This window comes from Parasteatoda tepidariorum, chromosome 12 (genome assembly GCF_982258835.1).
Source record: "Parasteatoda tepidariorum strain Cologne lab strain chromosome 12, Ptep-v5.0, whole genome shotgun sequence".
In the NCBI taxonomy this organism is placed as follows: Eukaryota; Metazoa; Arthropoda; class Arachnida; order Araneae; family Theridiidae; genus Parasteatoda; species Parasteatoda tepidariorum.
This window is the reverse complement of record NC_141766.1, coordinates 28,071,843-28,085,831: the sequence shown is the minus strand read 5'-3', so window position 1 is coordinate 28,085,831 and position 13,989 is coordinate 28,071,843. Positions and strand designations below refer to the sequence as shown.

The 13,989-nt window shown below is 26.7% G+C and overlaps 1 protein-coding gene across 8 annotated transcripts in view; it reads left to right on the top strand.

Moving 5' to 3' along the window:
• Window positions 1-13,989, top strand: part of TM9SF4 (transmembrane 9 superfamily protein member 4) — a 57,956-nt gene that overhangs the window by 20,031 nt on the left and 23,936 nt on the right. For all 8 annotated transcript variants that reach the window (XM_087155970.1, XM_087155964.1, XM_087155963.1 and 5 more), the window contains exons 4-5: window positions 3,490-3,658; window positions 6,370-6,469. In XM_087155970.1, coding sequence (XP_087012096.1) covers window positions 3,490-3,658; window positions 6,370-6,469 — 269 coding nt within the window. The remainder of the gene's footprint in view (window positions 1-3,489; window positions 3,659-6,369; window positions 6,470-13,989) is intronic.

The window sequence follows — 13,989 nt, the reverse complement described above, 5'->3', positions numbered from 1 at the left end:
TAATTTTACTTCTACGTTCAGAAAATTATAAAGCTTATCAAAGATAGTTTTTAAGGAACTTTTTAGAAATAAGTTATACTTTTGTAAGTTATTTATTTGTTCTTTTATTTACGGCATTTACAAATAAAATGCGTTTATTACCAACTTTTACCATTATTCTTTGTTATTATTATTATGGTTATAATAATTTTAAGTTAAAGGCTTAAAATTAAAAATGAAGTTCCTTTATTATTAAAGTAATCACAAGATATTACTTGATAAAAATTATTTGATAAAATATAAATACCGTTTAACATCCAAAAGCTGATAAATAAAAAATATTTGCTTTTTGATAAGTAAGTTATATTTTCCTTTATTCCTTTAAAGTAAACTTCATATAAAACTGCACTCTCAAAATATGCAGTTTAATAAATTTATACTAAATAACTGCTTTAGATCAATAAGGATTTTTTTTTTTTGTATTGTTAAATAATGTCTTTGGCGATAAGTTTTTAAAGTAACTATAATTAAGTTGAAATAATGTAAGAAAAAATGATGAATATGAGTTTGTGGGTGAAGTTTTTAATGTATCCGAGCTAAGTTATTAGAATAAGTTAAGTGATATAATCAGAGACTAGATCTGTCTTAATGTGATTTAAAATTTTGTGATCTTTAAATCGAATAATTTTTAATTTTGATGTTTCAATTTGTGACAAATAACAAATATCCCCGGTGTTTATTTTTTAAGATCGAATCATAATTCCAGTTCAGAGTTATTTATACAATAATAAATGTAGTTAGCAGAAGTAATAATTAAAATGAAGTGAGTTTCTAATGAAGGTTAATTTAGTTCATTCAAATAGCGAAATTCAAATGTTTAAGTCTAAATCATATTTACACAGTAAGCTACTATATTTGCTTAAACAATGGATTAAATGTAAACATAGTTTTTTAAAGTGGTAGAATTTAATTAGTTTCAAAATGGTATAACAATCTTTAAAAAAATTGAAAAAGGTTAATTAAAATTAAAAAAAAGGTTGCGAAAAATAATTTAAAAAAAGGTTGCGAAAAATGTTTGTATTTGAATTGTAATTGAAAGAAAAAAATTAAATAAGTAATAAAATCTTGAACTCAAGGTTTTACTTTAACATTAAAAGTTTTACAAATTAGCAAATCAATTTGGAAAAAAACTAACAAACTTTATTTGATTTATAGAGAAAATATCAATTTATTTTTAATGTAGTTACTTTATATGAATTAATTTCATATGACTACATAGTAAAATTTTATAAATTTAAATACTCTGGTTATTATTAGTTCTCTTAATAATCAAATCAAAATAATAAACAATTCAAGATATAATTAGAAAAAGTGCATATTAAATAAAATTATAAGACCATTTTGAAAATAAATAAAGCCGTTTTAGAGTTTCTCAGAAAAACTTAACAAATATTTTTTTTAAAGAGAAAAAGCATAATATAAGGTGTAGAGTGAGTTTCTTCTGATATCTTTTGAAAGCTAGTTGACCCCCGCAGGTTGCAATCCCCCTTTTATGACAGTGGTTAGTCGATTAGTTTCAGGTTACTTAACACCCCAGCAGGAAGTACACGTACCCCCACCAAAAATGTAGGGGAAACAGTGGAACTGGTTTTGGAGGTGCTCTATGTTTCATCCATGTTCGGGCCGAACTCTTACTGAAGGTTAGAAGGGAAATGGAAAGGCCTTTTCAGGTATTCTTTGGCCACGCAAAACACGATATTTGATATAAAATTATCAAGATACAAAACACTATGCACAATCTTAAATTACATTAATAGGAATTGCAATGAGTGATTTTAAATCATAGGGTCATAATATTAGAATTGTGTTTGCATTGGTAGGAAAAAGCATAAAACTTTTTTTTTCTCCTGAGGAATTAAAAAAAGACCAACTTTCTTTTTTTTTCTTTTTTATTAATAGTGAAAAAATTTCAGAGATGGTTACAAATTCTCTGTTCATTGCGCGATCGTGTATATTATACGAGTCTGGGTATGGTTATATTCATTATTGTAATACTTTCAAATTACATTTTTTTAATACAGTAGGGAACCGATTATCCGGAACGATCGGGACCATCGCTATTCCGGATAACTGATTTTTCCGGTTTTCTGAATCGCTACAAAAAGCCGTTTTTTTTATTGTTAAACCCAACTAAGAAAATAAATTTTTGGAAATAATCTTAAAAAGAAGAAAAAACGATGGTAAGGTAAACATCTTTCAAAAAAGAAAGAAAAATCCTAAAATCTTATGAGGAAAAAAAAATTTTTTTTTTTAAAAATGGCGAGAAAATTTATCGAATTTCGTTCCGGTTTTTTGGTTTTCCGGTTTTCAGATTTCCGGATAACGGGTTCTGTACTGTATAATGTTTTAAAAAAAAACTGTTTAATAAAAATATTTAAAATTTTATAATATTTTTAATTTTATTTAATGCTGCACTATATCAGCAAGGATATTGTTAAAATTAAAGCCAATTATGTTAAAATGAATGTGTGAAAAATAATTTCTTTTTTAAACCATTGGAACTAAAACATACTTTTTACTATTTTATATATTTATATTTATGCAATCCATTTGTCTTTTTTATTTCTTTTCATCATTCTATTAATTTGAATTATTTTTTAAATTGAAAAATATATAGTCTTCATTATTTCATGCTCCTTTATATTAAAATACGTTATTGATTCAGTAAATAAAAATACGAAAAATTTATCTTTTAACAATTAAATTTTATTATTCTTTAATCAAATATTAATCAATTATTTACATAGATTTCTATGAAATACTTTTTACTGGTTTAGTTATTTCTAATTTGTGAAAAAAAGTGCAAAATTAAAAAAGCATTTTTACCCTTTGTTTTAAATTAACCAAAAGAAAACTGGTTTAAATCTGTGAAACAAAAACTTTTTTTTTTTTAAAGTTTTTTTCCAACCTAGTTTCAATTATTGTAAGTTGCAAACATGTTAAAAACCTTATAACATCCACAAAACTTTCATCACAATGTTTTCCTGCAATTTTTTTACTATGCTAATGTACATTGTTTATTGCATATTAAATTTTTAGAATGTACTATTTCTTTGGAACAAAATTTTCCTGAAACTGTAGCCTAATTTCAGTTTAGAGGCTACTGGGTGTATTTCAATAATTACTTTTTCTCGAATAATGACTTAAGGAAATGGTTATAAAATGTACCTGAATGTGAACAGAACATTTAGATGGTTAAGAAATGTTTGAAATTTATTTTAGTATATCAGTTTTACTCTTATAATTTCTAAAAGTTAAAATCTTTTACAATGTTAATTATTTATCTTGATATGATGATGACAATGATTTTAAATCCTCAAAATAATAAAAATTTCCTTTAATACGTGATATTTAAATTTGTGGTAAGGTTATATAAATGTTATTCATGTTTTTGAGGCTATATATGTGTAATCCAGTTTTATTCTCTATAATCTGTTCTGTTTTATTTAGGTGAAGTTTTAAGAGGGGATCGAATTGTTAATACGCCTTATGAAGTAATAATGGCTGTAGATCAGTCATGTCGTGTGTTATGCAATGATCCAAAAACTCCACTTAATTGGTCTGTTCCAGAATCAAAATTAGTTGCCAACCGTATTCAGCATCAATATTATGTTCACTTGTAAGTTGTATTTATATTCTCTTTCACATGTGGTTTGGTTACATTTAAGATTTATTATGATATAATAGAAGATTGTAGAAAGTTTTAAACTGTGTCATGGATAATTTTTACATTAAATTGTAACTTTAACAATTTTTATGTACAGTTAGAAAAATGTATGTATATATCACTGTTAATAATTCTTATCCTGTAAAGTGTCAGAATAATATCTCCTAGAAATGTTTTATAATTTGTATAATCATTATCTGCAATCATGATAAAACATGCTAATTTCAATGCAAGAATGCTTTTTTTTTTTTAAAGAAAGAAACATTAGATTTTTTTAATTTTTTTATTCATTTTTATGTGCTAAAATATTCTCTGTGGACAAATTGTACAATCAGGATTCTGAGGTAATATGAAACACTTTGTGAATAAAAAAATTAAATCCAGGAAATTTTGTCATTGGTTGAAACAATTTTGCGTAAGATAGTGCTATGAAATCATAATTTTTTAGGAGACTTTTTTTTATGGCAGCAGTATATTTGCTGACAGCTTTATCTCCAAACTTCATTTCTACTGATAGTGAATTTCAATTGATGAATTTAATATTGAATTTCGAAGAATAATATGTTAAAATGTGTGAAATATTCTAAATGTTATATTTTGAATATACTAAACACAATCTTGTAAGTTACAGAAATTAGTAATTTTAAAATTATAGAATACATTATGTATTTTTTTTATATAACAACACATTTTGCTTACTTAATTGAGTGTAATGTTTGTGAAAAACATCTCTATTAAGTAATATAAAGAAGCAAAAGTGATTTAAAGCCAATAAGACTTGTGGTACATCAGATGATTCTAGATGAAGTATTAAAAATCCAATTTATCGCAAATAAAAACTTTTTATCTTTACTATGTTGTCTATTGAGTGTTTTTGACAAAATTTCTATCAAAACATTAAATTTGTGAAATAACATACATTCATTATTTATTGGGACGGTTTTATAGTATACACCTATAACAAATTAAACAAAAATTAATTATGGCTGTTTTGTTCTTGTGCAGAATCAAATTACTTTTTCTATTGCCCTCTCAAGCATTTTGTGGGAACTTCCACAATTTTTAGGGCTTCTACTGCAGATTAATTTATAACTTATGAAAAAGAGGTGCATGACTGACAGAACAACATAGTTAAGATTTATTTCCTAACATATGCATGTTTTGTTAATTTTATTGATGCCGTTTCTGTGCTTATATGACAATCTACCTCATTTTTACTCGAAAAAGGTGTTATGCACTCATGTTTTAAAGGCCATTACATCAAGAATTAGTTATAAAATTACTTGCGAAAAATTATTCTTATAAACACATTATGTTTAAAATTGTATTCTTTCATAAGAGGGATTCTTCAGAAAGTCTGACAGTCAAAAGTACAGAGCATGATTTATGGGACACTTTTTAAAAAAAAAAAAAAAAATATTATTAATAAAATATACACAACATTGAATGTCGTTAAATATACATTGCTATACGCTTAAGATATTTTTATGATGCAATTAATTGTGTTAATGAAAATAAAAATATATTTTAAGGGGATGATTATGATGAAATGTTGATAAATAATATGTGTAAACCTAGATAATAATCTCATTATATTTATCTATATATATTATATATATTAGATTAGTACTTAGATTATCGATATAAATTTAAATCCATTTATAAATTATCCATTAAAGATCAAAATTGTACTGTTAGACAAAATATTTATGATATAATAAATTTAATGTTTAGATTTTCAAAAAAAAAAAAAAAAAAGTTCTTATGAAGAAAATGAATTGACTTGAGGCAAAAGACACAAATGTTACACTTACCGGAGAACTGTCCATAGTTTTATTTTAAAAAAAATTATCATCCTTCTTTTTTATCAAAATATTCTTTTAAATGAAATTAAAAGTTGTGGTTGTCAACTTCCATACACGAAACTAAATGTTTATTAACTTTTTATTTATTTGCAGATTAATAATTCACTCACAGATTTATTGATTCTCCCATTCACTGTTTATTTTTTATAGCAATTTATTTACAAAATATTTGTTATCAAATGATTAGTGCTATTAAATGACATTCTCTGATTTTAAAATTCTTTCTCCCCAGACCAATGTAAATCTATAAAATTATGACCGGTGACGAAGTTTGTTTCTTATGTTAAATACTATTTAATGTTGGATAAAATTTAAATATTTCATTTCAGTGGTGCTTTCATATAAATATTACTGAAATGAAACATTAATCTGCTTAAATGTTTTAAAGTTAATTTAACATGATAACATTCAGTAATCTTATCATTTAAAGCCCTGCTCATTTTTGCAGAAAAATAAAAGTAAAACAAAAATTATCAGGTTTGAGTTCCACCATACTATGATCTCACAATATTAATATATAAGCTGAAATGTTTCTTCAATTGTCTGTTGAAATGTTGCTCTAATGTTTAGTAAATATGTTTTGAGACATATTCTAATTCTGAGAGTAATTTTTTATTTAACGCTTATTTCTATTTATTAAATATTGAAGTAAACATTTTCTCATAAATCAATACCATGACACCAATATTTTCATGTGTTTATTGTTCATTCCTTAGGTTTTATATTCTTTTATGTAAATTGATTTGTATTTTGCTTGATTATGCATCAACTCTTATTGATGTAGATTTTATTTTACAGACTAATTGATAATCTTCCTTGTGCTACAAGATTTGATTACAATGATGGATTACCACAGTATGAGCATGGTTATAGATTAGGTTTTGTTGAAAAAGGAGTAGTAAGTTGGTTTTATACTATTCAATTGCTAGCTGCATTTTAAAATGTTTTAATGTTTTATAATTATTTTATTTTCAAATATTTAGGAGTGTTTTTTAAAATTATATGTAGTTAAAACTCTATATCAAACTGTATTCCCTATATATTTACTATGCTGATTATTATCTTAATGACACTTTTTTTCGCAAAATATTTGTGATCACCGAAGAATATATTTTCTTAAATAATATAAATTTTTATCCATTTCTTAAATACATCTCTTAAGTAATTCTTGAATAATTTTTTGGAGCTCAATTATGATAGACATTGTCGTGCTTAGAATGAAATTGCCTGAGACATGTAAAATATAAATCATTAATAAAAATTTCTACTTAAGAGATTGGATATAAGTATAATAACAGAGATGACAACTGCTCCAGATTTTGGCAAATTATTTTAAAAAATGGTAGAGAACTGTAAACTGAAATTTTCAGATTTTCAGTTAATTTTGCTAACATTTTAAACGGCTTAGCATGGCATAACTGTTACAAAAATGTTACTTAAAAATGTTCTGTTTTTGATATTACGAATTTTCGTTGCCACAAATTTTTTTATCTTCCCTTTCAGCTCTTCATATCAAGGTTTGACTGTATTATATAAATTAAACTGTTAGTTTAATTTTATCAGTATGTTTTATGTCAAAATTTATTATTTTCTTAAAATAAATTAAGTTTTCTTAAATATCTGTAACAGGCCTTAGGAACAAGAGGGCTGCATGTGGCCCTTGTAAAATGTGCAGACCATCAAGAAATTTCATATTTCTATTGAAATTTCGTTTTATGTTGCATGTACACAAAATAATTAAATAAATGAAAATTTGGAATTATGAGGAAAAATTAAACGTAACTAGTACGATTTTGACATTCAAAAAAAATTTTTTTTCCTAGTGCTGAATATAAAATTAATGTGTTTATTTTTAAGAAAGACGGTCACAGCATTTAATGACCATAATAAACATCATAATGTTAAAATGCAAGACATTTTGAGTTAGTGAATTTCAGTAAAGGAGTAAAAAATGTTACCTTAACTATGCTTAAATCACTTCTTAAAGCTCAGCAATGTTTGATTCACTGTTACAACTACTGTCAACCATCCTCAAAGTAAGTTATTCTCTTACGGTGGCTTCATTTCTTGTAAAATAAATGGAACCATTTTTTGATGAAAAATTGGCAAGCGATTGTTTTGGAGCAGTTGTAAAAGATAATCAATAAAAACTAACTATTTTCGGGTATTAATGTTTCATCCTAAACTGTATTTCATCACGTTCATGACATTTTAGTTGACATCATAGCAATTTTTTGAGATAAAATTAGCCAAATTCAAAGCATATTCTTTGGCATTTGATGCAAGTGCAAACATCTAGGATGCATCTCAAGTCGTAATATTTAGTTGCGGCATGAATGATTATTTCTAAAAGAAAGAAGATGTGTTAAAAATTAAAGTTTAAAAAATACAACTAGATAGGAGGTTATCCGGGCCAATTAGCCAAAAATAGCTTACATTTTGAAGCTCTTTCAAGATCACCAACAAATAGAGTACCTGTTTTAGATTAAAGGTTAAGGAAGATGTAAAATCTCTTAATGCTTACTCTTAGAATTGCAGATACATTAAAACCAATGCTGTTTTAAATATTCATTATACATCAATGAAATTTATGTGTTTGAGTATTGTCCATGAATCACTATACGAAAGTAGTTCACAAATTAGAAGTTCAAATTCTTTTCAAAATTGTGTTGATAATCTTAATCTTTTATAAATAACTGGAAACGTGTATTTAAGAAAATGGACTTAACTTGAAATATTTATTTAAGATAATCAACATTGCATTTGATTCAATTTTTTAAAACTCCTTTATGATTATTCTTTTTTAAAAGAAGTAACTAATGAATTGAAATAAATTTGTAATTTTCTGTATCTATTTGCATAAATCACTTAGATTTTTATTGGCCTAGTCTTTTTTTTTTAAAAAAAAGGCATTAAAAATCAACAGTTCTTTTTGCCGGGTAGCCATAGATCCTGTAAATTAATGTGTTTATAAATTTAAATTAAAGGAATTTTGATTTTTAAATGCCACTTAATTGTGTAGAGATTTGATTATAAGGAGATTGCCTGAAGAGTTACAACTGTAATATACTGTCCAGCCCATCCTTGAAGCCTGTGATATTGCTGCATAATGATTACACCTAGTGTTAAAAAAATAACAAGCATAACTCCTTGTTCAGTTATTACAATTTGGGTTGGATATTGATAAGATACATTTCTGGCCCATTTTCTTAAATATGCATTTTAAGCAATGTCCATTTTCTTAAACACAAATTTAAACTCGGTTTTCTTATAAGGCATTTTAAGTTATGTCTATATTCTTTAACACATATTTTAAGCTATGTCCAGAGTAAAAAGCTCACTGATGATAGGCAATTTTAAAAAATCCTTTACAAATTTATTTAATCCATGTTAGATGGTTAAGTCCTAGAAAAAAAGAATTTATTTTATTTAAACAAACTTTAGGAAATAGGTATGTTTCTGAACGAGAAATAAGGAATCTGTTCCTAACTTAAGTGATGATTGGTTGTTTGTCGTATGCTTTTTAACATGTAAAGACCTATTGCTTTTTAACATGTTGGCATGTAACAGAAAAACTTAATCAACTAAATAAGGGCTTAAATGGCTAAGATAATTTTAAAACTAATGCCTGTAAATGAAAGATTTTAATGAAAGTATTTTATGAAAATGTTGATAAATGCTTAATAAGGGGGTCAACTTAACAGGGATGAGATTCTTCCGCGGATTCGCGGATTTCCGCTTTTTTTCAGATTTTTCCATTTTTCCCGCTAATTTCCGCTGAAATTGTTTTTTGCACAAGTTAAAATATTTTATGAGGAATTTAATTTTCCTCGGAGCGAAATTATTGAAGTCCTTATTCCTCCCTCTGAAGTTTCTCTAAAAATCATTTCCTTGGGATAAAACTGGTTGACCTTTATACAGGGATGAGATTTTTTTTTGTCTCTCGAATTTCAGCCTTTTTAACATAAACTCCGATTCTCTAAAAGTTTCGTTTTTTTTATAAATATCCCGCTTTTTTTTAAAAAAAAATTCAATCGTTGAAGTAAAATAATTATATTTATTTACGATTTTCAAAGATAAACAGAAAATTCAATCTACGTCCTAGCTGCTAACCCTTCCGCATTTTTACTTATATTGGCTATTTTCTCCGATTTCACGCACAGAAAATAAGATTTTCCGTATTTTTTATCCGTCGGCTGGATATTTCGTAATTCTGACGTCGCTGCTTCTTGTATTCTGGCGTCAAAACAAAAAAAAGAAAAAAGAGAGGGAACAAAAATAGAGGTGTATTTGCTGTGAAAATATTTTTTTGCTCATTCAATTAATCTTGCAAATTTTTATTTATTATGTCTAAACAAAAACAATACAAACAAGCCTTTTAGAAATCCCAAGTCCAGACTCTGCAAATATCTCGATTTCTATTCACTCGATTTTAATATCAATAATCGATTTTTGTATTTACCTGATTTAAAAGTTGCGCATTGCGATTCTTATTTACGAGATTTAAAAATCCAATATCGTGTTTTGTATTTATGCATTTTTAAAATCGCGATTTCATTATCAAACCTTGATTTTCGTATTTACCTGATTTAAAAGTTGGACATTGCGATTCTTATTCAGGCGATTTAAATATTGTAAATTGCGATTCTTACTTACGAGATTTAAAAAATCAATATCGCGATTTGTATTTACGAGCTTTTAAAACCCTACGTATCCACGCGAGATTAAAATCCAATGTCGTGATTCATTTTTGCGGATGTAATATCGCACGATTTAAAAATTATGCATCATGATCTAAAAATTAAAAAAATCATGATTTGTATTTTCGCATTTTTTAAATTCGATGTAGAGTTATATATTTACGTGATTTAAAAGCCTCATATCGGGATTTATAATCACATGGTTTACAAGTTTAAAAATCGCACTTTTTTTGTCAAATTTTTGTTTATATATACAGGGTGTCTCAGTGAAGCGTTTCAGAACTTCTAAGAGGGGTAGGGGGCATCCTGACGACTCGAAATCATATAGCAATGTGGGGTCGGAAATGCTTTCCTGAAGCGGTGACGTACACAGAAGCACCATGAAGAAAAGAGACCGTAAGTAAAAAATCGCTTTAATAATACATTGAAAAAATTACATGGCTTCGTCGGTCATCCGACCTATCATGTCTTGATTTCTAGAGTCATATGAAAAACTGGTTAATGACACCCCTGTTGATAATGCTGGTTGCAAGAATCGCAGTAGCTGCCTGCGAGATATGCCTGGAGTATTGCAGAATGTTCGAATGTCCATGAGCCGGAGATGTGAGGTGTACATTGTAGCCGGTGGCAGAAACTTCGAACACTTACTTTGGCCCATGTACCATATAATTTTTTCAATGTATTATTATAGCGATTTTTCACTTACGGTCTCTTTTCTTTATGCTGCTTCTGTGTACATCACCGCTTCAGGAAAGCATTTCCGACCCCGCATTGCTATATGATTTAGAGTCGTCAGGATGTCCCCTACCCCTCTTAGAAGTTCTGAAACGCTTAACTGAGACACCCTGTATATATATATATATATATATATATATATATATATATATATATATATATATATATATATATATATATAACGTCGTTGCCGAGTGGAAGGATTAAAACAGGTCATAGGTCGGGAAGGAGGGTACAAAATTTATTTATTAATTATTAGACAAGAGCAGTCATGAGAATGAGTAAAAGTGTACATGAAAAGTTGCGCTCCTTGGTTATATGTTAGGGAAAATCTTGCAAAGTAAAATCCGTAAAATGTCTTAATTTAGGGAAAGAGGGAAATCTTAGTAGTTGCTATTGGTTTATGAAATAGATCGAACGTTTCCCACACAAGAGCAAAGGGAAAAATGTCCTGCTCTTAATTAAATGCATACTTGAGCCAAAAATAGATTTAAGAACAGGATGTGGCTTTTAAAAGTGTGAGAAAGTATTTCAAATAGAATAATTAATTAGGAAGAAGTTTTATAGCAGAGAAACTAACATAAAAAGATTAATTGAAGCTTTTTATGTTACATCCCCCCTCGCCAATAATGTTTAATTACAATCCAAAATTTTAAAAAATTTTCCATTTGCAAAATCCTCCCTATGGTAGAAGTACAAATAATATAACCAAATTTGTAATGGTAACAATATATAAAAGTAATATAAATGATAAAACATTTACATATGTTCTCATTGTAAAAAATTTAACACAATCAAAAATCTGTAGTAGCATTATCAGCAATTTTAAAATTTTCATTTTCAACAGTTTTTTTTTTTTTTTTACTTACAGTTTTTTCACTATAAGAAGTATTCTTCATAATAACACAATTTAAGTTAACTCTTCAATCATGATAAAAATTTATAAACATTTGTTAGAAATGTGTAATTTAAAATATAAAACACAAAAAACATTTTTACTGGAAAAATTTCAATCTGAAATTAGATTTGAGTGTTGTTTACCTTTTTTGAAAACAAAATAAAATAAAAAATCTCACAGTGGTTGTTATTCTGAAGACCAAGACTTCAGTATTGTCTTTATTTCACTTTATTTATTATTTACCTGACATATTTATCACTTTAATAGCAAAATATCCTGAAAAAATTTTTTTTTTCTTTCTTTATGTCCAAAATTTGCCTGCTGTAACATTTTTTCTTTTCTTTTTCTTTCTTATTTTCCTTTCTACTTTCTTTTATTTTTCTTTTCTTTCTTTTACTTTTCTTTATATTTATTTATTTGTACTTTTATTTTCTTTCTTGGTATTTTTATAGCAATTATTAACCCGGATTTCAGGAAATATGTAAAGACAAATTGCTTTTATAATCAGAAAAGGTGATCAGTCTTCTCAGATTTTGCATTACAACCTGTTTAACAACAATCACTAATTGAAATCCAAAACAAACTTTCAAATTTAATATGGTATTAAGGTAAATCAGTTTTTAATTTTTGACTGATCTAGCTATTTTCCTTATTTTTAATCTGAAGTGCAAGTTTGGTTATGTTGCAAATTACCTTTTATTTCTTTTTTTCATTTATATCTTTCATTCTTTCTTTTTGGACACATTTTTTTTTTTCAAAAATTTCACTTCGGATATTTTTTAAAGTAATTTTTGTGCAGAGATCTTAATTGATAATTTAATTTGTCACAATTAGGAAATTCAAATATTTTATTTCTATTTCTTACGTGTTTTTGAAGTGAATTTGGTTACTAATACTTTTCAATTTTTGTTTGATCATTTTCCTATCTTTATGTTGTTTGTCTATGGAAATATCTAAGCTAGAATTGAGCTATGAACTAATTACCAACATTGGACTTAAGCATTAATGTCTGGTTTCACATTTGAATTCAAATTCTAACAACAAGTATTTTATTCATTTTTCCAACCTAATTGTATGAGTTCTAACATTTCTTAATTTAAATTTTGCCACACCGTAATTGCACTCACATATCTAAATTAAATTTCAATAATTACTGCAGTTGCATTACGAAGAGAAAAAAAAATTTAAATGGCATTTTCATTTAAACCCTAATCACTGTAAAACAAAAACATAAATTCAACTAATCAATAAATCATAGAAGCTGTAACACATAAAACAATATGAAAATAATTTCTCGAAAATTCTTATGACAATCAATTCACTGAAAATAAAAATTTCAGAAAAAACCTTCAACAGTAAATACGATTAATGTATAAAAAATAATTTTTCAATTGAAACATCAAGAATGAAAAAAAATTAAAATAATAATCAATAAAAATTAAAAAAATTGTTTTATGAGAATTGTAAAAAAAAAATAAACACAAAAGGATACATGAAAAAGTTCGAATTAGTCCAAGATATTTTGAAAATCACAACATCAGAGATGAGAGTGCGTTGAAATTCCGTGAACACAATTCCAAAACCAAAGACGAGAGCTGCTAGGGAAAAAATTTGTTTCTTCGTTAAGATGAATCGTAAATTAACACCAATAGTGATGGAGAAATTGAAGCTTATTTTTCTTTTGAATGTCGAACATCTAAGGAGACCATCGTAAATTATTCCGGGGTGTGAAAACAATTCATCGACGATAAGATCCAGCTCAGCACTTAAGAGTGGTAAAATCAACGCTTTCTCAAAGGGATAGGGTTTCAATAAAACATTTTAATTATCAGGAATTCGATGCAGTTATTCTTTTTAGTCCAAGGAAGGAAATTGAAGCTCAGCTTTCTAGTAGTCTCAGGAACGTAGACAAAATATGCAGCTTAGACATGGAAAACGGATGATCGTTTAGTTCCACTGTGCGTAGGTATAATTTATAATAAACAAAAAGTTTTGAAGAGTTTATTTTTTGTAGAAGATACTGGGTGAATTAATTATAGCCATAAGTTGAAGAAGAATTTGACTGCTTATTTACCAAATGTCCAT